This window comes from Oncorhynchus nerka, unplaced genomic scaffold (genome assembly GCF_034236695.1).
Source record: "Oncorhynchus nerka isolate Pitt River unplaced genomic scaffold, Oner_Uvic_2.0 unplaced_scaffold_1034, whole genome shotgun sequence".
NCBI lineage: Eukaryota > Metazoa > Chordata > Actinopteri > Salmoniformes > Salmonidae > Oncorhynchus > Oncorhynchus nerka.
Genome location: NW_027040273.1, coordinates 197,381 through 223,352, shown reverse-complemented (window position 1 = coordinate 223,352; position 25,972 = coordinate 197,381). Strand labels below are relative to the sequence as shown.

Genomic DNA, 25,972 nt, shown 5'->3' with positions numbered 1-25,972 from the left:
TTGCTGGTTTAAATAATGTTTTTGAAAATACTTTGAATAGATGTAATTGATTCAAGCCACATTATCTAAAAAATAAAATAAAAAAACACACAGAAAATAAGTATTTAAATAAACAATAATCAAATCCACGCGTATTTGAGCCCAGGTCAGCGCTCTTCCCTCTCCAACGGTCTCAGTTCAAGGTCTTCCATCTCTCTCCCCTCCTCACCTGAGAGTCTTGTATGTGATCTGGTCTACATCAAATCAAATCAAATTTATTTATATAGCCCTTCGTACATCAGCTGATATCTCAAAGTGCTGTACAGAAACCCAGCCTAAAACCCCAAACAGCAAACAATGCAGGTGTAAAAGCACGGTGGCTAGGAAAAACTCCCTAGAAAGGCCAAAACCTAGGAAGAAACCTAGAGAGGAACCAGGCTATGTGGGGTGGCCAGTCCTCTTCTGGCTGTGCCGGGTAGAGATTATAACAGAACATGACCAAGATGTTAAAATGTTCATAAATGACCAGCATGGTCGAATAATAATAAGGCAGAACAGTTGAAACTGGAGCAGCAGCACAGTCAGGTGGACTGGGGACAGCAAGGAGTCATCATGTCAGGTAGTCCTGGGGCACGGTCCTAGGGCTCAGGTCCTCCGAGAGAGAGAGAAAGAAAGAGAGAATTAGAGAGAGCATATGTGGGGTGGCCAGTCCTCTTCTGGCTGTGCCGGGTGGAGATTATAACAGAACGTGGCCAAGATGTTCAAATGTTCATAAATGACCAGCATGGTTGAATAATAGTAAGGCAGAACAGTTGAAACTGGAGCAGCAGCATGGCCAGGTGGACTGGGGACAGCAAGGAGTCATCATGTCAGGTAGTCCTGGGACATGGTCCTAGGGCCCAGGCCAGTTGAAACTGGAGCAGCAGCATGGCCAGGTGGACTGGGGACAGCAAGGAGTCATCATGTCAGGTAGTCCTGGGGCATGGTCCTAGGGCTCAGGTCCTCCGAGAGAGAGAAAAGAAAGAGAGAAGGAGAGAATTAGAGAACGCACACTTAGATTCACACAGGACACCGAATAGGACAGGAGAAGTACTCCAGATATAACAAACTGACCCTAGCCCCCCGACACATAAACTAATGCAGCATAAATACTGGAGGCTGAGACAGGAGGGGTCAGGAGACACTGTGGCCCCATCCGAGGACACCCCGGACAGGGCCAAACAGGAAGGATATAACCCACCCACTTTGCCAAAGCACAGCCCCCACACCACTAGAGGGATATCTTCAACCACCAACTTACCATCCTGAGACAAGGCCGAGTATAGCCCACAAAGATCTCCGCCACGGCACAACCCAAGGGGGCGCCAACCCAGACAGGCCGACCACAACAGTGAATCAACCCACCCAGGTGACGCACCCCCCAGGGACGGCATGAGAGAGCCCCAGTAAGCCAGTGACTCAGCCCCGTAACAGGGTAGAGGCAGAGAATCCCAGTGGAAAGAGGGGAATCGGCCAGGCAGAGACAGCAAGGGCGGTTCGTTGCTCCAGAGCCTTTCCGTTCACCTTCCCACTCCTGGGCCAGACTACACTCAATCATATGACCCACTGAAGAGATGAGTCTTCAGTAAAGACTTAAAGGTTGAGACCGAGTTTGCGTCTCTGACATGGGTAGGCAGACCGTTCCATAAAAATGGAGCTCTATAGGAGAAAGCCCTGCCTCCAGCTGTTTGCTTAGAAATTCTAGGGACAATTAGGAGGCCTGCGTCTTGTGACCGTAGCGTACGTGTAGGTATGTACGGCAGGACCAAATCAGAGAGATAGGTAGGAGCAAGCCCATGTAATGCTTTGTAGGTTAGCAGTAAAACCTTGAAATCAGCCCTTGCTTTGACAGGAAGCCAGTGTAGAGAGGCTAGCACTGGAGTAATATGATCAAATTTTTGGTTCTAGTCAGGATTCTAGCAGCCGTATTCAGCACTAACTGAAGTTTATTTAGTGCTTTATCCGGGTAGCCGGAAAATAGAGCATTGCAGTAGTCTAACCTAGAAGTGACAAAAGCATGGATTAATTTTTCTGCATCATTTTTGGACAGAAAGTTTCTGATTTTTGCAATGTTACGTAGATGGAAAAAGCTGTCCTCGAAATGGTCTTGATATGTTCTTCAAAAGAGAGATCAGGGTCCAGAGTAACGCCGAGGTCCTTCACAGTTTTATTTGAGACGACTGTACAACCATTAAGATTAATTGTCAGATTCAACAGAAGATCTCTTTGTTTCTTGGGACCTAGAACAAGCATCTCTGTTTTGTCCCGAGTTTAATAGTAGAAAGTTTGCAGCCATCCACTTCCTTATGTCTGAAACACATGCTTCTAGCGAGGGCAATTTTGGGGCTTCACCATGTTTCATTGAAATGTACAGCTGTGTGTCATCCGCATAGCAGTGAAAGTTTACATTATGTTTTCGAATAACATCCCCAAGAGGTAAAATATATAGTGAAAACAATAGTGGTCCTAAAACAGAACCTTGAGGAACACCGAAATTTACAGTTGATTTGTCAGAGGACAAACCATTCACAGAGACAAACTGATATCTTTCCGACAGATAAGATCTAAACCAGGCCAGAACATGTCCGTGTAGACCAATTTGGGTTTCCAATCTCTCCAAAAGAATGTGGTGATCGATGGTATCAAAAGCAGCACTAAGGTCTAGGAGCACGAGGACAGATGCAGAGCTCGGTCCGTTGCCATTAAAATGTCATTTACCACCTTCACAAGTGCCGTCTCAGTGCTATGATGGGGTCTAAAACCAGACTGAAGCATTTGTATACATTGTTTGTCTTCAGGAAGGCAGTGAGTTGCTGCGCAACAGCCTTCTCTAAAATTTTTGAGAGGAATGGAAGATTCGATATAGGCCGATAGTTTTTTATATTTTCTGGGTCAAGGTTTGGCTTTTTCAAGAGAGGCTTTATTACTGCCACTTTTAGTGAGTTTGGTACACATCCAGTGGATAGAGAGCCGTTTATTATGTTCAACATAGGAGGGCCAAGCACAGGAAGCAGCTCTTTCAGTAGTTTAGTTGGAATAGGGTCCAGTATGCAGCTTGAAGGTTTAGAGGCCATGATTATTTTCATCATTGTGTCAAGAGATATAGTACTAAAAGACTTGAGCGTCTCTCTTGATCCTAGGTCCTGGCAGAGTTGTGCAGACTCAGGACAACTGAGGTTTGGAGGAATACGCAGGTTTAAAGAGGAGTCCGTAATTTGCTTTCTAATAATCATAATCTTTTCCTCAAAGAAGTTCATGAATTTATCACTGCTAAAGTGAAAGTCATCCTCTCTTGGGGAATGCTGCTTTTTAGTTAGCTTTGCGACAGTATCAAAAAGGAATTTCGGATTGTTCTTATTTTCCTCAATTAAGTTAGAAAAATAGGATGATCGAGCAGCAGTAAGGGCTCTTCGGTACTGCACGGTACCGTCCTTCCAAGCTAGTCGGAAGACTTCCAGTTTGGTGTGGCGCCATTTCCGTTCCAATTTTCTGGAAGCTTGCTTCAGAGCTCGGGTATTTTCTGTGTACCAGGGAGCTAGTTTCTTATGAGACATTTTTTTAGTTTTTAGGGGTGCAACTGCATCTAGGGTATTGCTCAAGGTTAAATTGAGATCCTCAGTTAGGTGGTTAACGGATTTTTGTCCTCTGGCGTCCTTGGGTAGGCAGAGGGAGTCTGGAAGGGCATCAAGGAATCTTTGTGTTGTCTGTGAATTTATAGCACGACTTTTGATGTTCCTTGGTTGGGGTCTGAGCAGATTATTTGTTGCAATTGCAAACGTAATAAAATGGTGGTCCGATAGTCCAGGATTATGAGGAAAAACATTAAGATCCACAACATTTATTCCATGGGACAAAACTAGGTCCAGCGTATGACTGTGACAGTGAGTGAGTACATCCAGACCAAACAGTTCCTTCGCAGCGTATTTGAAGACGTGTTCCAGGAAGCCCTCGGATCCTTTGCCCTCATGTCTCACCAAGGCTTGGCCCCCTGCTTCACTCAGCCTAACATGAAGATAAAGAGAAGAACGTTACACACTCGGAGTAGCTGAACCTAACAGACAGAAATACACTCACAGACACACATCGCCACCTCACTGAGCAATGAGCCTGACATTGAGCACTGACAAACACTTCCTGGTTAAGAGCCCAGTGAACATTGAAACACTCACACGTGGTCTAGAGGGACAGAGTCCAGGTCTGCTACAGACACCTTCATCTGTTCCATCATGAGGAACACCTCCCCTGGAACACACACATTCAGTCTCACATTAAAACAACAGACAACTTATATGGAATGCAGTGTTTGATTATTATCAGACATAAATGGGACCCATCACGTCCCAAAAGTTGACTCGAGTTTCCCGAACAGCCCCTGGAAGCACCTGGATGATCATCAAGACTCTTGGAAGAATGTTCTGTGAACAAATGAGTCAAAAGTATAACGTTTTGAACGACATGGGTCCCGTTATGCCTGGCGAACACCAAACACTGCATTCCACAGTAAGAACCTCATACCAACGGTGAAGCATGGTGGTGGTAGTGTGATGGTTTGGGGATGCTTTGCTGCCTCAGGACCTGGACAACTTGCCTTCATAGAAGGAACCATGAATTCTGCTCTGTATCAGTATTCTACAGGAGAATGTCAGGCCATCCGTCAGGGAGCTGAAGCTGAAGTGCAGCTGGGTCATGCAGCAAGACAATGATCCAAAACACACAATTAAGTCTACATGAAAATGGCTAAAAAGCAACAAATGTGAAGGTTTGGAATGGCCTAGTCAAAATCCAGACCTAATCCCAATTGAGATGACAGGACTTGAAACGAGCAGCTCAGGCTTGAAAACCCACAAAATGTCGCTGAGTTACTGCAGTTCTGCATGGAAGAATGAGCCAAAATTCCCCCACAGCGAGCTGAAAGACTGATCAACAGCTACAGGAAGCGTTTGGTTGGATTCATTGCAGCTATATAAATATAGAGGTAGAGAGGATAAATATAGAGGTAGAGATGATAGATAGAGGTAGAGAGGATAAATATAGAGGTAGAGAGGATAAATATAGAGGTAGGGAGGATAAATATAGAGGTAGAGAGGATAAATATAGAGGTAGGGAGGATAAATATAGAGGTAGAGAGGATAGATATAGAGGTAGAGAGGATAAATATAGAGGTAGGGAGGATAAATATAGAGGTAGAGAGGATAGATATAGAGGTAGAGAGGATAGATAGAGGTAGAGAGGATAAATATAGAGGTAGAGAGGATAAATATAGAGGGATAGAGGATAAATATAGAGGTAGAGAGGATAGATATAGAGGTAGAGAGGATAAATATAGAGGTAGGGAGGATAAATATAGAGGTAGAGAGGATAAATATAGAGGTAGAGAGGATAGATATAGAGGTAGAGAGGATAGATATAGAGGTAGAGGGGATAGATATAGAGGTAGAGAGGATAGATATAGAGGTAGAGAGGATAGATAGAGGTAGAGAGGATACAGTTGAAGTCGGAAGTTTACATACACCTTAGTCAAATACATTTAAACTCAGTTTTTTTGTACAATTCCTGACATTTAGTCCTAGTAAAAATTCCCTGTCTTAGGTCATTTTGTTTAAGAACGTGAAAAGTCAGAATAATAGTAGAGAAAGTGATTTACTTCAGCTTTTATTTATTTCATCACAATCCCAGTGGGTCAGAAGTTTACATAAACTCAATTAGTATTTGGTATCATTGCCTTTAAATTGTTTAACTTGGGTCAAACATTTCAGGTAGCCTTCCACAAGCTTCTTACAATAAATTGGGTGAATTTTGGCCCATTTCTGACAGAGCTGGTGTAACTGAGTCAGGTTTGTAGGCCTCCTTGCTCACACACACTTTTTCAGTTCTGCCTACAAATTTTCTATACGATTGAGGTCAGGGCTTTGGGATGGCCAATCCAATACCTCGACTTTGCTGGTCCTTCAGCCATTTTGCCACAACTTTGGAAGTATGCTTGGGGTCATCAGAAGACCCATTTGCGACCAAGCTTCAACTTCCTGATTGATGTCTTGAGATGTTGCTTCAATATATCCACATAATTGTCCTTCCTCATGATGCCATATATTTTGTAAAGTGAACCAGTCCCTCCTGCAGCAAAGCACCCCCACAACATGATGCTGCCACCCCCGTGCTTCACAGTTGGGATGGTGTTCTTCGGCTTGTAAGCCTCCCCCTTTTTCCTCCAAACATAACGATGGTCATTATGGCCAAACAGTTCTATTTTTGTTTCATCAGACCAGAAGACATTTCCCCAAAAGTACGATCTTTGTTCCCATGTGCAGTTGCAAACCTTTTTTATGGCGGTTTTGGAGCAGTGGCTTCTTCCTTGCTGAGCGGCCTTTCAGGTTATGTCGATATAGGACTAGTTTTACTGTGGATATAGATACTTTTGTACCTGTTTCCTCCAGCATCTTCACAAGGTACTTTGCTGTTGTTCTGCTATTGAAAAGTACGTTCATCTCTAGGAGACAGAACGCGTCTCCTTCCTGAGCGGTATGGCGGCTGCGTGGTCCCATGGTGTTTATACTTCCGTATGTAACGGCGTTCGTCTGTTGAAGAAAGAGAGTCGGACCGAAATGCAGCGTGTTGGTTACTCATGACTTTAATGAAAGAAAACGCGGTACATGAAATAACAGATACTAAATACAAAAACAACAGAACGGAACGTGAAACTTATTACAGCCTATCTGGTGAACACTCCACAGAGACAGGAACAATCACCCACGAATTACTAAGTGAACTCAGGCTACCTAAATACGGTTCCCAATCCGAGACAACGAGAATCACCTGACTCCAATTGAGAACCGCCTCAGGCAGCCAAGCCTAACTAGACACACCCCTAATCATACACAATCCCAATGCTAATAAAACCCCAATACGAACCCAACACATAAACCCATGTCACACCCTGGCCTGACCAAAATATATAACGAAAACACAAAACATATTGACCAAGGCGTGACAGAACCCCCCCCCTAAGGTGCGGACTCCCGGACGCACCTCAAAACCATAGGGAGGGTCCGGGTGGGCGTCTGTCCATGGTGGCGGCTCCGGCTCGGGACGTGGACCCCACTCCATTAATGTAATAGTTCCTCCCCTTCGCGTCCTGGGGTAATCCACCCTCGCCGCCGACCATGGCCTAATAGTCCTCACCCAGATCCCCACTGGACTGAGGGGCAGCTAGTGACTGAGGGGCAGCTCGGGACAGAGGGGCAGCTCGGGACAGAGGGGCAGCTCGGGACAGAGGGGCAGCTCGGGACAGAGGGGCAGCTCGGGACAGGGGGGCAGCCCGGGACTGAGGGGCAGCCCGGGACTGAGGGGAAACCCAGTACTGAGAGGAAACCCAGTACTTAGAGGAAACCCAGTACTGAGAGGAAGCCCAGTACTGAGATGAAGCTCAGGCAGGTAGTAGGCTCCGGTAAATCCTGGCTGGCTGGCGGAACTGGAAGATTCAGGTTGACAAGCAGATCTGGAAGATTCTGGTTGTCTGGCAGATCTGGAAGAGACTGGTTGTCTGGCAGATCTGGAAGAGACTGGTTGTCTGGCGGCGCTGGGCTCACTGGCGGCGCTGGGCAGACTGGGAGCACTGGCGGCGCTGGGCAGACTGGCGGCGCTGGGCAGACTGGGAGCACTGGCGGCGCTGGGCAGACTGGGAGCACTGGCGGTGCTGGGCAGACTGGGAGCACTGGCGGCGCTGGGTAGACTGGGAGCACTGGCGGCGCTGGGCAGACTGGGAGCACTGGCGGCTCTGGGCAGACTGGGAGCACTGGCGGCGCTGGGCAGACTGGGAGCACTGGCGGCGCTGGGCAGACTGGCGGCGCTGGGCAGACTGGAAGCACTGGCGGCGCTGGGCAGACTGGGAGCACTGGCGGCGCTGGGCAGACTGGCGGTGCTGGGCAGACGGGAGACTCCGGCAGCGCAGGAGAGGAGAAAGGCTCTGGCTGCGCAAAATAGGCGGGAGACTCCGACAGCGCAGGAGAGGAGAAAAGCGCTGGCTGCGCTGAACAGGCGAGGCGCACTGAAGGCCTGGTGCATGGTGCTGGAACTGGTGGTACTGGATCAAGGACACGCACAGGAAGCCTGGTGCGGGGAGCTGCTACCGGAGGACTGGTGTGTGGAGGTGGCTCTGGATAGACCGGACCGTGCAGGCGCACTGGAGCTCTTGAGCACCGAGCCTGCCCAAGCTTACCTGGCTCGATGCCCACTCTAGCCCGGCCAATAGGAAGGGCTGGTATGTGCCGCACCGGGCTATGTTCCCGCACTGGAAACACTGTGCACTCCATAGCATAACACGATGCCTGCCCGGTCTCTCTAGCCCAACGGTGAGCACAGGGAGTTTGCGCAGGTCTCCTACCTGGCATAGCTATACTCCCTTCTAGCCACCCCCCAATAATTTTTTTGGGGCTGCTTTACGGGCTTCCTTGCCAACCGTGTTCCCTCGTATCTTCGGCTCCTATCTCCGGCTGCCTCTGCTCTCCTTAGTGCCTCCACCTGTTCCCATGGGAGGCGATCTCTTCCGGCCAATATCTCCTCCCAAGTGTAACAACCTTTACCATCCAACACGTCTTCCCATGTCCATTCTCCGAATACTTCATCCTCCTTTTGCTGCTCCAGCTGTCGCTGCCTGTTTATACCAGCGCCTCTCCGTTTTAGCCAGCGTTCTTCCTTTTTGACTCCATTCGCCTATAGCCCTCTTCGCATTGCTGCAGGGAATCCCAGGCGGGCTCCTGCACTCTCTCTGGGTCGGCCGCCCACCTGTCGATTTCTTCCCACGTCGTATACTCCATGCCATTGCTGTCCATAACGTCCTCCCTTCGCTGCTCCTGCTGTTGCTGCCTGTAACCACGCCACTCGGTCCGTTTGTGGTGGGTGATTCTGTAACGGCGTTCGTCTGTTGAAGAAAGAGAGTCGGACCGAAATGCAGCGTGTTGGTTACTCATGACTTTAATGAAAGAAAACGCGGTACATGAAATAACAGATACTAAATACAAAAATAACAGAACGGAACGTGAAACTTATTACAGCCTATTTTTTTTTAAATAAAAAATAATTTATTATCTTCAATACCATTCATTCTTTACAACTCATAATTTACATACATACTCAAATAATGGTATTTTAATTAAACTAATTAAACTAAACATAAACCCCAAACAAAACCTCAGGGGAGCATCTTCCCTCCCCGTTACCCTACAAAATACCTCTCCCTATCTCCCCGTCCCAACCTCAGGGTGCGCACGCAGCCACTTGGCCGCATGACCAAAGTGCCACGGCAGCTGTTCCGCCCGAGGACCCGTGTTAGACCACACCATTATGCTTCTCGCCTGATACGAGAACAACACCCGCAGGAGGTAACCGGACGGGTGTATCACTGGCTGAGCAAGCTCCGTTAACAAGAAAGAAACAAAAATTGAGTCCAGCTTGAGGGGAAAATGTGGTACCCCCCTACCTCCCTCCCCGATGGGACAGATCATGCGTGCCCTGGCGACCCACTCGCACCTGCCACTCCACATAAACTGAAACACAAGCCTCACTAGAGGCCTCCTCAGACAAGCCAGCAATGGGTAGATGTATGCCAAATACAAAAGAGACGGCAACACATCCACCTTTAGGACCAGGACTTTGCCCATGAAAGACAAATACCTAGCCTTCCACATTGCTAGCTTCCTCTGTACCACTGCGATACGCATGTTCCAGTTTAGCGTCGCTGAGCCGGAGGTCTCAAAATGGACCCCGAGAATCCCCAGGGCCCCCTCACAGAGAGATAACCCCCCAGGCACATCTGTTCTACCGCGCCATCTTCCGAAAAACTTGACTGAAGACTTTGCATGGTTCAGAACTGCGCCCGACGCTCGGGTGAAATCCCCAAAGATGGCAAGGGACCTTGTCAGGCACGAGTCCTTGCACAACAGCAAGGAAGTGTCGTCGGCGTACTGCGTCATCTTAACACGCAGCCCACCACTTCCAGGGATCAGCAAACCTTCCATCCCTGTGTCTGCCCTAATGGCAGCCCCCAGAGGCTCCATGTACAGAACGAAGAGGAGAGCCGAGAGTGGGCACCCCTGCCTGACCCCAGACGAGAGGTCAAAAACATCACCCAAGTGACTATTTACACTAACTCGGCACCCCGCTCCGACATATAATGTACAAATCCATCCTATAAACTTCTCCCCAAATCCTAATCGACCTAACACTCTGAATAAAAAGGATCTATTCACGCGATCGAAGGCTTTCGCCTGATCTAGCGCTGCTACCATTAAAGGCAGACCTCTATCTTCAACCCAAGCGATGGAGTCCCTGATTAACTGTAGGTTCCATCTAATAGATGCCCTCTACCCCGCACGTCTGATCCTCATGAACGACGTAGGGAAGGGCTGTGCGCAACCGGTCTGCTAAAACCTTTGCAAGTAGCTTGTAATCTACACACAGCATGGTCAACGGCCGCCAGTTGCCAAGGTCTGTTACTTCCCCCTTCTTATATAAAAGTGACAGCACACCATCAGCCATTGATCCCCCCGGGACCCCCGTCTCAAGGATGGCCTTCAAGACTTCGAGGACCACTGGTCCAAGTATACCCCAAAACTTGAGATAAAACTCAGCCGGCAGCCCATCTATCCCAGGCACCTTCCCTTTTCCCATCCTCCTAAGAGCTCTCAACCTCTTCTAGTGAGATCTGGGCCTCCATCACTTCTCTAATGTCCTCCGGCAACCGCCTGGACAAGTGTTCTAAAAACACATTTCCCTGCTCTACATCTATTTCCCTTTCCTTAAATAAACCTTGGAAATGATCAGTTGTCACCCTGACCATATCCTCTGGTTCTCTAACTATACTACCATTTTCTTCCCTAACACCATGCATTACCTTCCTACTCTGTCTTGCCCTAACCAACTTAAAGAACATAGCAGAACAAGTCTCATTATGTTCTAGAAAGCCACTATGCGCTCGCTCAAGGAAAGCTCGAGCCTTCCGCTCCTGCAACTCCCTGAGCTGCGCCTTTAGGGTTGCGGATCTCTCCCAGTCAAACGACCCGCCGAGGTTGCCTGCCTCGTATTCGAGTTCAATTAACCTCTGATACGATCCACCTCCCTCCTCTCCTCCCTTTTTTTCCTCTTGCAATACCCTATTATAAAAGCCCTAATCCTCACCTTAACTAATTCCCACCACTCTAACACCCCTCGCACATGGACCGGAGGCCCTCAAGCCTCCAAAAGAAACCATAAAACCCGTCAACAAAAGCCTGCTCCTCCAGCACATCCCGATCTAGCTTCCAGTACCCTCTACCAAAGAGGCAGACTGGCGACCCCACCTGCAGGAGCACCCCGTCGTGATCCGAAAAAGAAAACAGGCAACAGCCGCCCAGACAACTTACCCAAAGACCTGGGTACAAAAATATAGTCGAGCCTCCGCTCAACCCCCTGGAGTTACGCCATGTAGGACCGTCCATTTTCGGAGTAGTGTGCAGACCACCATCTACCAGACCATGGCAAGCCATTAGCCTGGCAATGGCGCCCGCACTGCTATCCCCCTCTTCCTAAATCTGTATTAAAATCCCCCTATCACTAATTTCCTATTTGTGACACACAGGGCGTCAGACAGTCCACCATCTCCCTTCTGTCTGCCACCACCTGTGGCCCATACACCACCACTAATCTAAATTTACAATCCCTTATCGTGACATCCACCCCTATAACCCTCCCCTGCATTACCACAAAAGAATCCTCCACTTTTACCTCCCTGTGCCCACACAAAATCCCTACCCCGATGAGTGCACCCCCAACACCCCAAACCGACTCCCCCTTGTCCCACTCCCTCTTAAACCTAATAACATCCCCTCCATCCCTCAGGTGAACCTCCTGTAAAAACAAAAATCAAACCCCACACCCTCCAAATAACTAAAAACCGCCCTCCTCTTAACAAAATCCCTTAAACCCCTTACATTTAAACTAACAAAAGTAAAATTAGACTCCATGAAAAATAAATACATGTAATACACTCAAATTCTAAACCCAGACAGAAAAAAACATAAAACAGGAGACTCACCCGATGCTCCCTGCTCCATATCTACCGGTGAGAACACCATCCGTAATCCCGACATCCCCCTCTTCCTCCATCACACCCTCCCAGGATGCAGGAATAGTGTTTGGCTCCGGGGTGCCCTGCACCCTGGGTCTACCCCCACAATCCTCCCCTCCCCAGTGTTGCAGCTGGTTTGGAAAAAATTGGGGAGGCTGAGTCCCCAAACAAAAACTCCCCACCTCCTCTTGTACCCAGTCCTGAGTCTTGTTATGTGTGTCCCCACCCAACAGAAGTTGAGGGCCTGGGGAAACCAGCAGCAACCCAGAGGTTTCTCCCGCCCCCATCACTCTCTTGGCCATCCCTTCCCCCTCACTGTCGGCCAATCGCCCCCTTTTCATACTCTTCTTTGGTGATGGCGGCAGTGAAGAGATACCCACCCTCCCCCCGCCAGCTCCTCCACCATACCCCTCATCTCTTCCACCATGGCACTTTCCCCCAGTCCACTTTCTCTTCCACCGTCTCCTTCTCCACCACTCCTCCCTCGCTTTCTTCTCTCTCATGCTCCTCCACTCGGTTGCCTTCTTCCGCCGCTTTTTCTGGTTCTCCTACTCCCGTGCCTTCCGTTTCCTTCTCTCTTCCATCCGCCGCTTCTGGCTCCTCCTCCTTCCTTGTGGCCTTCCCCTCTGGACCTGAACTCTGGTCATGAGGCGTGCTTCCTTCCCCTCCTCTTCTTCCCCCATCCCCCTCTCCTGCTCCCCCAGCCGCAGACGCATATGACCTCTGACGGGCCGGGCACCCCCTCCACAGGTGTGCTGACGAGCCACAACCATGGCACGTCTTAGGCTTGTCACAATCCCTCGCCTCGTGATCCTCAGATGCACAAAATCTGCATTTTCTTGCACTGCATGAGGCGAATATGTGACCATAGGCCATACAGCGTCTGCAAAATGGGGGCTGACGTGCATAATACAACGTCCCCCTGTCAGCCCCTAGGGAGAACATAGCAGGAGGATGGAGGTAGCCACCATGTCCCTTTGGGTCCTCTCTGAGGAGGGCCTGGAAGCCTCTCCTCCCATTCCAAAACCCAAGGGAGTCTTTGAGGTGCCTTGCTGAGGAGACGTTATTCATGTATCTCCCCAGAAAAGCCCTCTCCTCTTCGTCCTTAACGTAAGGGTTGTAAATGTTGACAGTTACAACCCTAAAGTTATTCTTCGCCAGGCTTGTTATTTCGTAGTGGCACATCGGCCTCTCACCTCCCACTGCTCTTGCCCTTCTCAGGATATCATCGTGTTTTTCCTCTGTATATAGTGCAACGTCGTATGCTCCCTCCAACGAGTTGCCTTGGAAACAAAACACGTCCTTCACCGTCAGCTTTAGAATCCCCATCAATATTATCCTTCCAAAGGATTCCCGTCCTAAAGGCTCAAACTCCTTTTCCTTCCAAGCAAACCGAATCGTGTTGGCCAGCCCAATCCCAGGGACCGACCGTGTTGATGTATTTAGCACCATCTCCGCAAGGAGAATGGCGCTCGTTCTCTTCTCTTCCAAAACAATTGAAAAGAAAAAACCAAGTGACTGAGCCTATCTGGTGAAACTACACAGAGACAGGAACAATCACCCACGAATTACTAAGTGAACTCAGGCTACCTAAATACGGTTCCCAATCCGAGACAACGAGAATCACCTGACTCCAATTGAGAACCGCCTCAGGCAGCCAAGCCTAACTAGACACACCCCTAATCATACACAATCCCAATGCTAATAAAACCCCAATACGAACCCAACACATAAACCCATGTCACACCCTGGCCTGACCAAAATATATAACGAAAACACAAAACATATTGACCAAGGCGTGACAGCGTACTATTGTTTGTACAGACAAACATGGTACCTTCAGGCGTTTGGAAATTGCTCCCAAGCATGAACCAGACTTGTGGAGGTCTACAATTTTATTTCTGAGGTCTTGGCTGATTTCTTTTGATTTTCCCATGATGTCAAGCAAAGAGGCACTGAGTTTGAAGGTAGGCCTTGAAATACATCCACAGGTGCACCTCCAATTGACTCAAATGATGTCAATTAGCCTATCAGAAGCTTCTAAAGCCATGACATAATTTTCTGGAATTTCCAAGCTGTTTAAAGTCAACTTAGTGTATGTTAACTTCTGACCTACTGGAATTGTGATACAGTGAATTATAAGTGAAATAATCTGTCTGTAAACAGTTTTAGAATTACTTGTATCATGCACAAAGTAGATGTACTAACCGACTTGCCAAAACTATAGTTTGTTAACAAGAAATGTGTGGAGTGGTTGAAAAACGAGTTTTAATAACTCCAACCTAAGTGAATGTAAACTTCCGACTTCAACTGTATATATAGAGGTAGAGAGGTTAGATCTAGATATATTTATTTTATTTTATTTCACCTTTATTTAACCAGGTAGGCAAGTAAGCAAGATAGATGGGGAGCAATTAGTTCACATATGGTGTCCAGAGCACAGCTGGGGGCAGAGGGTGGTCTATAGCAGGCGGCAACGGTGAGAGACTTGTTTTTAGAGAGGTGGATTTTTAAAAGTAGAAGTTCAAAATGTTTAGGTACCGACCTGGACAGTAGGACAGAACTCTGCAGGCTATCTTTGCAGTAGATTGCAACAACGCCCCCCTTTGGCAGTTCTATCTCGTCTGAAAATGTTGTAGTTAGGGATGAACATTTCAGTATTTTTGGTGGTCTTCCTAAGCCAGGATTCAGACATAGCTAGAACATCCGGGTTGGCAGAGTGCGCTCCGGGGACACCGTGCGCCTCCCGGTATAACACGGTGCCTGCCCGGTCCACAGTTGGCGCAGGTCTCCTACCACAGATTCTCGATTGGATTCAGGTCTGGACTTTGACTTGGCCATTCTAACACCTGGATATGTTGCCAAGAAGACAGTCAATCTATGGAAAGATCTGAAAATGGTTCTCTAGCTATGATCAACAGCCAATTTGACAGAGCTTGAAGAATTTAGAAAAGAATAATGGGAACATTTTGAACAATCCAAATGTGGAAAGCTCTTAGAGACGTACCCAGACAGACTCACAGCGGTAATCAATGCAGAAGGAGCTTCCACAAAGTATTTATTGACTTAGGAGTTTGACTACTTATGTAAATGAGATATATCTGCCCCCACAAGGATAGTAGAACCAACACACACACATACACACACACACACACACACACAACTCTTCCAGACTGAAAGTTATGCAGGCGTCTGGTTTAGGGCCTCTCTGGTAGCTTTGTCATTGTTTCTCAAGGAACTATTAAGTCTTAAGATGAGAAACAGTACAAAACCCAGAACAGTGATGATGCTGACGATAGGTGACCTGACGATCCCAGAAACGCTTGTTTTTCATTAATCACTGAGAAAATAAAGAGAGGTTAGCACTCTGAATACTCACAAATGTTGCAGTATCAAGCCCCATATGGAATATATACACTGAGTGTACAACACATTCGGAACACCTTCCTAATATTGAGTTGCACCCCCCTTTGCCCTGAAAACTGCCTCAATTCATCGGGGCATGGATCCTACAAGGTGTCGAAAGCATTCCACAGGGATAATGGCCCATCTTGACTCCAATGTTTCCCACAGTTGTGTCAAGTTGGCTTTGATGTCCTTTGCGTGGTGGACCATTCTTGATACACACAGGACACTTTTGTGTGTGAAAAACCCAGCAGCGTTGCAGTTCTTGACACACTCAAACCGGTGCTCCTGGCGCCTGCTACCATATCTCATTCAAATGCAGTTAAATCTTGTCTTGCCCGTTCACCCTCTGAATGGCACACATACACAAGACATGTCTCATTTATCTCAATGCTAAATAAATTAAATCCTTCTTTAACCTGTCTCCTCCCCTTCATCATCACTGATTGAAGTGGATTTAACAAGTGACATCAACAAGGGATCATAGCTTTCACCTGGATTCACCTGGTCAGTCTATGTCATGGAAAGAGCTCAGTGTATATGAATACTGTATCATCACATTTAATTTGAATTACTGGACCTTTTCCTGGTCATATCACATGAACCCATTTAACATTTACATTTACATTTAAGTCATTTAGCAGACGCTCTTATCCAGAGCGACTTACAAATTGGTGCATTCACCTTATGACATCCAGTGGAGCAGCCACTTTACAATAGTGCATCTAAATCTTTTAAGGGGGAGGGGGGGTGGTGAGAAGGATTACTTTATCCTATCCTAGGTATTCCTTAAAGAGATGGGGTTTCAGGTGTCTCCGGAAGGTGGTGATTGACTCCGCTGTCCTGGCGTCGTGAGGGAGTTTGTTCCACCATTGGGGGGCCAGAGCAGCGAACAGTTTTGACTGGGCTGAGCGGGAACTGTACTTCCTCAGTGGTAGGGAGGCGAGCAGGCCAGAGGTGGATGAACGCAGTGCCCTTGTTTGGGTGTAGGGCCTGATCAGAGCCTGGAGGTACTGAGGTGCCGTTCCCCCTCACAGCTCCGTAGGCAAGCACCATGGTCTTGTAGCGGATGCGAGCTTCAACTGGAAGCCAGTGGAGAGAGCGGAGGAGCGGGGTGACGTGAGAGAACTTGGGAAGGTTGAACACCAGACGGGCTGCGGCGTTCTGGATGAGTTGTAGGGGTTTAATGGCACAGGCAGGGAGCCCAGCCAACAGCGAGTTGCAGTAATCCAGACGGGAGATGACAAGTGCCTGGATTAGGACCTGCGCCGCTTCCTGTGTGAGGCAGGGTCGTACTCTGCGGATGTTGTAGAGCATGAACCTACAGGAACGGGCCACCGCCTTGATGTTAGTTGAGAACGACAGGGTGTTGTCCAGGATCACGCCAAGGTTCTTAGCGCTCTGGGAGGAGGACACCGTGATGGCGAGATCATGGAACGGGCAGTCCTTCCCCGGGAGGAAGAGCAGCTCCGTCTTGCCGAGGTTCAGTTTGAGGTGGTGATCCGTCATCCACACTGATATGTCTGCCAGACATGCAGAGATGCGATTCGCCACCTGGTCATCAGAAGGGGGAAAGGAGAAGATTAATTGTGTGTCGTCTGCATACCAGTGATAGGAGAGACCATGTGAGGTTATGACAGAGCCAAGTGACTTGGTGTATAGCGAGAATAGGAGAGGGCCTAGAACAGAGCCCTGGGGGACACCAGTGGTGAGAGCACGTGGTGAGGAAACGGATTCTCGCCACGCCACCTGGTAGGAGCGACCTGTCAGGTAGGACGCAATCCAAGCGTGGGCCGCGCCGGAGATGCCCAACTCGGAGAGGGTGGAGAGGAGGATCTGATGGTTCACAGTATCGAAGGCAGCCGATAGGTCTAGAAGGATGAGAGCAGAGGAGAGAGAGTTAGCTTTAGCAGTGCGGAGCGCCTCCGTGATACAGAGAAGAGCAGTCTCAGTTGAATGGCTAGTCTTGAAACCTGACTGATTTGGATCAAGAAGGTCATTCTGAGAGAGATAGCGGGAGAGCTGGCCAAGGACGGCACATTCAAGAGTTTTGGAGAGAAAAGAAAGAAGGGATACTGGTCTGTAGTTGTTGACATCGGAGGGATCGAGTGTAGGTTTTTTCAGAAGGGGTGCAACTCTCGCTCTCTTGAAGACGGAAGGGACGTAGCCAGCGGTCAGGGATGAGTTGATGAGCGAGGTGAGGTAAGGGAGAAGGTCTCCGGAAATGGTCTGAGAAGAGAGGAGGGGATAGGGTCAAGCGGGCAGGTTGTTGGGCGGCCGGCCGTCACAAGACGCGAGATTTCATCTGGAGAGAGAGGGAGAAAGAGGTCAGAGCACAGGGTAGGGGCAGTGTGAGCAGAACCAGCGGTGTCGTTTGACTTAGCAAACGAGGATCGGATGTCGTCGACCTTCTTTTCAAAATGGTTGACGAAGTCATCTGCAGAGAGGGAGGAGGGGGGAGGAGGATTCAGGAGGGAGGAGAAGGTGGCAAAGAGCTTCCTAGGGTTAGAGGCAGATGCTTGGAATTTAGAGTGGTACAAAGTGGCTTTAGCAGCAGCGACAGAAGAGGAAAATGAAAGGAGGGAGTGAAAGGATGCCAGGTCCGCAGGGAGGCGAGTTTTCCTCCATTTCCGCTCGGCTGCCCGGAGCCCTGTTCTGTGAGCTCGCAATGAGTCGTCGAGCCACGGAGCGGGAGGGGAGGACCGAGCCGGCCTGGAGGATAGGGGACATAGAGAGTCAAAGGATGCAGAAAGGGAGGAGAGGAGGGTTGAGGAGGCAGAATCAGGAGATAGGTTGGAGAAGGTTTGAGCAGAGGGAAGAGATGATAGGATGGAAGAGGAGAGAGTAGGGGGGAGAGAGAGCGAAGGTTGGGACGGCGCGATACCATCCGAGTAGGGGCAGTGTGGGAAGTGTTGGATGAGAGCGAGAGGGAAAAGGATACAAGGTAGTGGTCGGAGACTTGGAGGGGAGTTGCAATGAGGTTAGTGGAAGAACAGCATCTAGTAAGATGAGGTCGAGCGTATTGCCTGCCTTGTGAGTAGGGGGGGAAGGTGAGAGGGAGAGGTCAAAAGAGGAGAGGAGTGGAAAGAAGGAGGCAGAGAGCAATGAGTCAACGGTAGACGTGGGGAGGTTAAAGTCGCCCAGAACTGTGAGAGGTGAGCCGTCCTCAGGAAAGGAGCTTATCAAGGCATCAAGCTCATTGATGAACTCTCCGAGGGAACCTGGAGGGCGATAAATGATAAGGATGTTAAGCTTGAAAGGGCTGGTAACTGTGACAGCATGGAATTCAAAGGAGGCGATAGACAGATGGGTAAGGGGAGAAAGAGAGAATGACCACTTGGGAGAGATGAGGATCCCGGTGCCACCACCCCGCTGACCAGAAGCTCTCGGGGTGTGCGAGAACACGTGGGCGGACGAAGAGAGAGCAGTAGGAGTAGCAGTGTTATCTGTGGTGATCCATGTTTCCGTCAGTGCCAAGAAGTCGAGGGACTGGAGGGAGGCATAGGCTGAGATGAACTCTGCCTTGTTGGCCGCAGATCGGCAGTTCCAGAGGCTACCGGAGACCTGGAACTCCACGTGGGTCGTGCGGGCTGGGATCACCAGATTAGGGTGGCCTCGGCCACGCGGTGTGGAGCGTTTGTATGGTCTGTGCAGAGAGGAGAGAACAGGGATAGACAGACACATAGTTGACAGGCTACAGAAGAGGCTACGCTAATGCAAAGGAGATTGGAATGACAAGTGGACTACACGTCTCGAATGTTCAGAAAGTTGAGCTTACGTAGCGAGAATCTTATTGACTAAAATGATTAAAAATTATACAGTACTGCTGAAGTAGGCTAGCTGGCAGTGGCTGCGTTGTTGACTTTGTAGGCTAGCTGGCAGTGGCTGCGTTGTTGATTCGGGGGCTAGCTGGCTAGCTCGCAGTGTTTATTACGTTACGTTGCGTTAAAAGAACGACAATAGCTGGCTAGGTAACCTAGAAAATCGCTCTAGACTACACAATTATCTTTGATACAGAGACGGCTATGTAGCTAGCTATGTAGCTAGCTACGATCAAACAAATCAAACCGTTGTACTGTAATGAAATGAAATGAAAATGTGATACTACCTGTGGAGCGAGGCGGAATGCGACCGGGTTGTTGAGTTCTATTCGGTAGACGTTGGCTAGCTGTTGGCTAGCTAGCAGTGTCTCCTACGTTAAGGACGACAAATAGCTGGATAGCTAACCTCGGTAAATTAAGATAATCACTCTAAAACTACACACTCTAAACTACACAATTATCTTGGATACGAAGACAGCAAAGACAACTATGTAGCTAGCTAACACTACACTAATCAAGTCGTTCAGTTGAGGGTAATAGTTTCTACCGTGCTGCTAGTCGGTAGACGGTGGACGTTAGCTAGCTGGCTAGCTGCTGGGCAGATAGCAGTGTAGACTACGTTAGGACGACGAAATACGATAATTACGCAATTATCTTTGATACAAAGACGGCTATGTAGCTAGCTAAGAAGAAATTGCTAAGATTAGACAAATCAAACCGTTGTACTATAATGAAATGTAATGAAATGTAATGAAAAGTTATACTCGCTGCAGACCGAAGTGCGGATGCGACTGCTCGCTCCAACCCGGCACAGGTAACCTGTGTAACACTGGTCACTGTATATTAACATTGTACTCACATGTAACGGAAACATTCAATGTGCCATGTCCGTTGCCGCAGTCTGTGTTAATGGTAAAAGTGTAGTTTCCCTCATCAGCTTTGGTAACATATTTGATCTCACAAAAGTAGGTGTTGGTTGTTATCGTAGTGTTACAATCCTTTGTACAATCACAATTTCGTATTGGAGATTTTGATTTATGTTTCCAGAAATAATTTGTAGTTTTACATCCCAGATTATTCTGACCTACATCACTGTATTCCACTCTACATGTCAGGTTGTGGTTCTGTCCTGCTACAATCGATTGATTTTCACACGTTACATTAACCTCTGGAAAACAAACAAGGACATGAATTAATCAACAAGCAACATAGTATCGGATGTCAATGAATGAAAGGATATCAATGGATAATATTGGGTATCAAACTATATCAAGGAATGAACATGCAACATAATATCATAGCATTGTTCCAGTACATTTTACATTATGATAAACGTGTTCATATACTGTACATACAATGACAAACATGTACATTCACATTCATATGTACAGTGGGGCAAAAAAGTATTTAGTCAGCCACCAATTGTGCATGTTCTCCCACTTAAAAAGATGAGAGAGGCCTGTAATTTTCATCATAGGTACACTTCAACTATGACAGACAAAATGAGAAAAAAAAAATCCAGAAAATCACATTGTAGGATTTTTAATGAATTTATTTGCAAATTATGGTGGAAAATAAGTATTTGGTCAATAACAAAAGTTAATCTCAATACTTTGTTATATACCCTTTGTTGGCAATGAAAGAGGTCAAACGTTTTCTGTAAGTCTTCACAAGGTTTTCACACACTGTTGCTGGTAAGATCAAACAAGCAAACTCGCAAGCTCAGAAAGAAAAAAATGGGGTTTTCATCTATCACTACAACGTTAATTTCTAAATTGTAATTACTTTGCCACTTTTGCCTATTAATTGCCTAACCCTAACCCCAACCCCTAACCCTATCCCCCAACCCCAACCCCTAACCCCTAACCCTAACCCCTAACCCTATCCCCCAACCCCAAACCCTAACCCCTAACCGGCCTACCTGGTTAAATAAAAAATAAAAATAAAAATGTTGCCTTTCCAAATCATGTCCAATAAATAGAATTTACCACAGGTGGACTACAATCAAGTTGTAGAAACATCTCAAGGATAATCAATGGAAACAGGATGCACCTGAGCTTAATTTCAAGTCTCATAGCAAAGGGTCTGGGTACTTATGAAAATAAGATTTTTAATACATTTGCAAAAATGTACATAAAAACGTGTTTTTGCTTTGTCATTAAGGGGTATTGTGTATTGATTATTAATTTGTATTAATGTAAGTCATTTTAGAATAACAAAATGTGGAATGGGGTCTGAATACTTTCCGACTGCACTGTACCTTAGTAGAACCCCCCCTCTTGTTTAATGCACAAAAATGTAAGAGGGTAATTCTACCCAATGCAAACACTGAGTGTTGGAGTGTGCCCCTCGCTAGCAGTAAAACAATATATAATACAAAATCTTGTCGTCTAGATTGCTTAAATAAGGAATGTGAAATTATTTTAACTTTTACTTTTGATACTGAAGTATATTTAAAACCAAATACTTTTAATCAAGTAGTATTTTACTGGGTGACATTCACTTTACTTCAGTCGTTTTCTATTAAAAGGCATCTTTTCTTGTATGGAAATTGGGTACTTTTTCCACCACTGGAATTTATACACCTCTGTCAGCATCAATGAAGCTACAAAACTGTCTGTGTTCAATCTGAACATGACAATACAATGACATTTAATCAAATGTCTTTTTTTCTCTCAACATGGCAGGGTTCATAATTATTGACACCAATGAAGATTCTTATTAATAAAGTATTGAAAGGTTTAGTATTTGGTCCCATATTCCTAGCATGCAATTTGACTCTTCAAACTTGTTGGATGCATTTGTTGTTAGTTTTGGTTGTGTTTCAGTTATTTTCTGCTCAATAGAAATGAATGGTAAATAATGTATTGTTTCATTTTGGAGTCACTTTTATTATAAATAAGAACAGCATATGTTTCTAAACACTTCTACAATAATGTGTTTGCTACCACGATGATGAATACTCCTGATTTAATTGTGAATAATGATGAGAGGGTCAAAGATCTTACCCCCAAGACATGCTAACCCCTCACCAACACAATAACAGGGGAGGTTAGTATGTCTCGGGGTTATGATCTTTGAACCTATAACTTTCTCACTCATAACAACCATTATAATGTATAAAGTGTGCAGTTTACCTTGTTTTTCTGACTGGACATTAGAAGTGAGCAAACCGAGACTCAGAAACAGCAGAAGCATTTTGACATGTGTCCTAAAGCACAAAGAACAAATACCACAAAACATGAATAGCTTATACATTAACCTACATTAACCTACATCAGATTGGACATAGACTATATGCTTCAAGCAGTAGTTATATGTCTTGAAGGACTGGAATTAACCACAGCCCTGATCTGTAGTCATGGCAACTGTGGAGCTGTAGTGATATTTAAGAACAGGTCAGGAGAAATTCTGGGTGAATCTGAATAGTTTTCAAGTCCCACTCAAGCAGTTTTTTAAATTACTTTTCCTGATGAAAGACCATATCCAAAGTGTAAATACAGTAGTGTATACACACTTAAGCTTTAAAATAGACATTGAGAAAAATAGAGCTTTTTAGACTTATCTGCAAAAGTCAATGAGTTAAAGAATACTGAATTGCAACCTGGGGCTCCCCCGCACCAAAACTTCTCCCCCCTGCAAGCAATCTGCAAAGCCTGAACTTCTCCACATTTATGCATTTTCCTCTCTCCACAGCCTTAGTAGGCCTACCAAAGAAACACCCAGAGTTCAGCTGAATTCAACATCTAACACAGACTGTCATTAGCGCTGAAGAAAACAAAATAACCTTCTGAGATTGAGACTCTGAGAGTAATCATGAGATGTCCGTCATCATGAGATGTCCGTCACGGACCAGGATGTCTTGCTCCCAGGCAGACTAAATAACTTTTTTGCCCGCTTTGAGGACAATACAGTGCCACTGACATGGCCCGCAACTAAAACATGCGGACTCTCCTTCACTGCAGCCAACGTGAGGAAAACATTTAAACGTGTCAACCCTCGCAAGGATGCAGGCCCAGACGGTATCCCCAGCCACGCCCTCAGAGCATGCGCAGACCAGCTGGCTGGTGTGTTTACAGACATATTCAATCAATCCCTATCCCAGTCTGCTGTTCCCACATGCTTCAAGAGGGCCACCATTGTTCCTGTTCCCAAGAAAGCTAAGGTAACTGAGCTAAACGACTACCGCCCCGTTACACTCACTTCCGTCATCATGAAGTGCTTTGAGAGACTAGTCAAGGACCATATCACCTCCACCCTACCTGACACCCTAGACCCACTCCAATTTGCTTACCGCCCAAATAGGTCCACAGACGATGCAATCTCAACCACACTGCACACTGCCCTAACCCATCTGGACAAGAGGAATACCTATGTGAGAATGCTGTTCATCGACTACAGCTCGGCATTTAACACCATAGTGCCCTCCAAGCTCGTCATCAAGCTCGAGACCCTGGGTCTCGACCCCGCCCTGTGCAACTGGGTACTGGACTTCCTGACGGGCCACCCCCATGTGGTGAGGGTAGGCAACAACATTTCCACCCCGCTGATCCTCAACACTGGGGCCCCACAAGGGTGCGTTCTGAGCCCTCTCCTGTACTCCCTGTTCACCCACGACTGCGTGGCCACGCACGCCTCCAACTCAATCATCAAGTTTGCGGACGACACAACAGTGGTAGGCTTGATTACCAACAACGACGAGACGGCCTACAGGGAGGAGGTGAGGGCCCTCGGAGTGTGGTGTCAGGAAAATAACCTCACACTCAACGTCAACAAAACTAAGGAGATGATTGTGGACTTCAGGAAACAGCAGAGGGAACACCCCCCTATCCACATCGATGGAACAGTAGTGGAGAGGGTAGTAAGTTTTAAGTTCCTCGGCGTACACATCACAGACAAACTGAATTGGTCCACCCACACAGACAGCATCGTGAAGAAGGCGCAGCAGCGCCTCTTCAACCCCAGGAGGCTGAAGAAATTTGGCTTGTCACCAAAAGCACTCACAAACTTCTACAGATGCACAATCGAGAGCATCCTGTCGGGCTGTATCACCGCCTGGTACGGCAACTGCTCCGCCCACAACCGTAAGGCTCTCCAGAGGGTAGTGAGGTCTGCACAACGCATCACCGGGGGCAAACTACCTGCCCTCCAGGACACCTACACCACCCGATGTCACAGGAAGGCCATAAAGATCATCAAGGACAACAACCACCCGAGCCACTGCCTGTTCACCCCGCTATCATCCAGAAGGCGAGGTCAGTACAGGTGCATCAAAGCTGGGATCGAGAGACTGAAAAACAGCTTCTATCTCAATGCTATCAGACTGTTAAACAGCCACCACTAACATTGAGTTTCTGCTGCTAACACACTGACTCAACTCCAGCCACTTTAATAATGGGAATTGATGGGAAATTATGTAAAATATATCACTAGCCACTTTAAACAATGCTCCCTAATATAATGTTTACATACCCTACATTATTCATCTCATATGTATATGTATATACTGTACTCTATATCATCTACTGCATCTTTATGTAATACATGTATCACTAGCCACTTTAACTATGCCACTTTGTTTACATACTCATCTCATATGTATATACTGCACTCAATACCATCTACTGTATCTTGCCTATGCCGCTCTGTACCATCACTCATTCATATATCTTTATGTACATATTCTTTATCCCCTTACACTTGTGTATATAAGGTAGTAGTTTTGGAATTGTTAGCTAGATTACTTGTTGGTTATTACTGCATTGTCAGAACTAGAAGCACAAGCATTTCGCTACCCTCGCATTAACATCTGCTAACCATGTGTATGTGACAAATACAATTTGATTTGATTTGAGGTGACATGACCAACAAATCCTCACTCACACACTCACTCACTCACTCACTCACTCACTCACTCACTCACTCACTCACACACATTAATCTAAGTAGGTAAGGATACTGTACTTACAAGCTTACAGCCTCTGAATGTTCTGCCGTCAAATAAAGTTGTATAGTGCAGTGTCCCAGAAAATAACTGGGGGAGAAGAGATTCAGTGGAGACAGTGGATACCCCCTTTCACAACCACTAACCTACTTGAAGAATGCAACACATTCTCTCTCTCTCTCTCTCTCTCTCTCTCTCCCTCCCTCTCCCTCCTGGACAGATCCCCAACAGTCCTACTATGGGCACTGAGGGAGGACAAAGCTACAGTGAATTTACTTTCACCAAGGGTTTTTCCCCTGGACTTTTTCTTAGGCTAAGCTAGATTTTCCAGACAGGAAAGAACCCCAGACGAAAGTGGAGTTTCCAGACTACACTACTAAAATGCTATGTTTACATCACTTTACTTTAGTCAGAGCAGAGGTGTATGATTTGATGTGGATGATTTTTTCCATACATTTTCTCAATTCTAGGATCTAGATTCTATAGCTACTGGTAGGTGGGCTGTGAGCTACTGGTAGGTGGACTGTGAGCTACTGGTAGGTGGACTGTGAGCTACTGGTAGGTGGGCTGTGAGCTACTGGTAGGTGGACTGTGAGCTACTGGTAGGTGGACTGTGAGCTACTGGTAGGTGTGCTGTGAGCTACTGGTAGGTGGGCTGTGAGCTACTGGTAGGTGGACTGTGAG

The 25,972-nt window shown here is 47.0% G+C and overlaps 1 protein-coding gene across 4 annotated transcripts; it reads right to left on the bottom strand.

Annotated features, from left to right (window-relative positions):
* Positions 1 to 3,326: 3,326 nt before the first annotated feature.
* Positions 3,327 to 25,532, bottom strand: LOC135570206 (uncharacterized). 4 transcript variants are annotated; one of them, XR_010463456.1, is made up of 3 exons: positions 25,313 to 25,525; positions 4,188 to 4,260; positions 3,327 to 4,020 (listed from the first exon to the last, which is right to left on the bottom strand). XR_010463456.1 is itself a non-coding variant. In XM_065016321.1 (3 exons), exon 2 carries the CDS (start codon positions 8,077 to 8,079, stop codon positions 7,225 to 7,227), a length of 855 nt encoding a protein of 284 aa, XP_064872393.1. In that variant the 5' UTR covers positions 8,080 to 8,935; positions 25,313 to 25,529; the 3' UTR covers positions 5,191 to 6,593; positions 7,045 to 7,224. The 4 variants fall into 4 exon arrangements, 2 of the variants coding, with proteins under 2 accessions (XP_064872393.1, XP_064872392.1); XM_065016321.1 differs by lacking the exons at positions 3,327 to 4,020; positions 4,188 to 4,260 and adding exons at positions 5,191 to 6,593; positions 7,045 to 8,935 and having other exon boundaries at positions 25,313 to 25,529; XM_065016320.1 differs by lacking the exons at positions 3,327 to 4,020; positions 4,188 to 4,260 and adding an exon at positions 6,604 to 8,935 and having other exon boundaries at positions 25,313 to 25,529.
* Between the last annotated feature and the right edge of the window lie 440 nt (positions 25,533 to 25,972).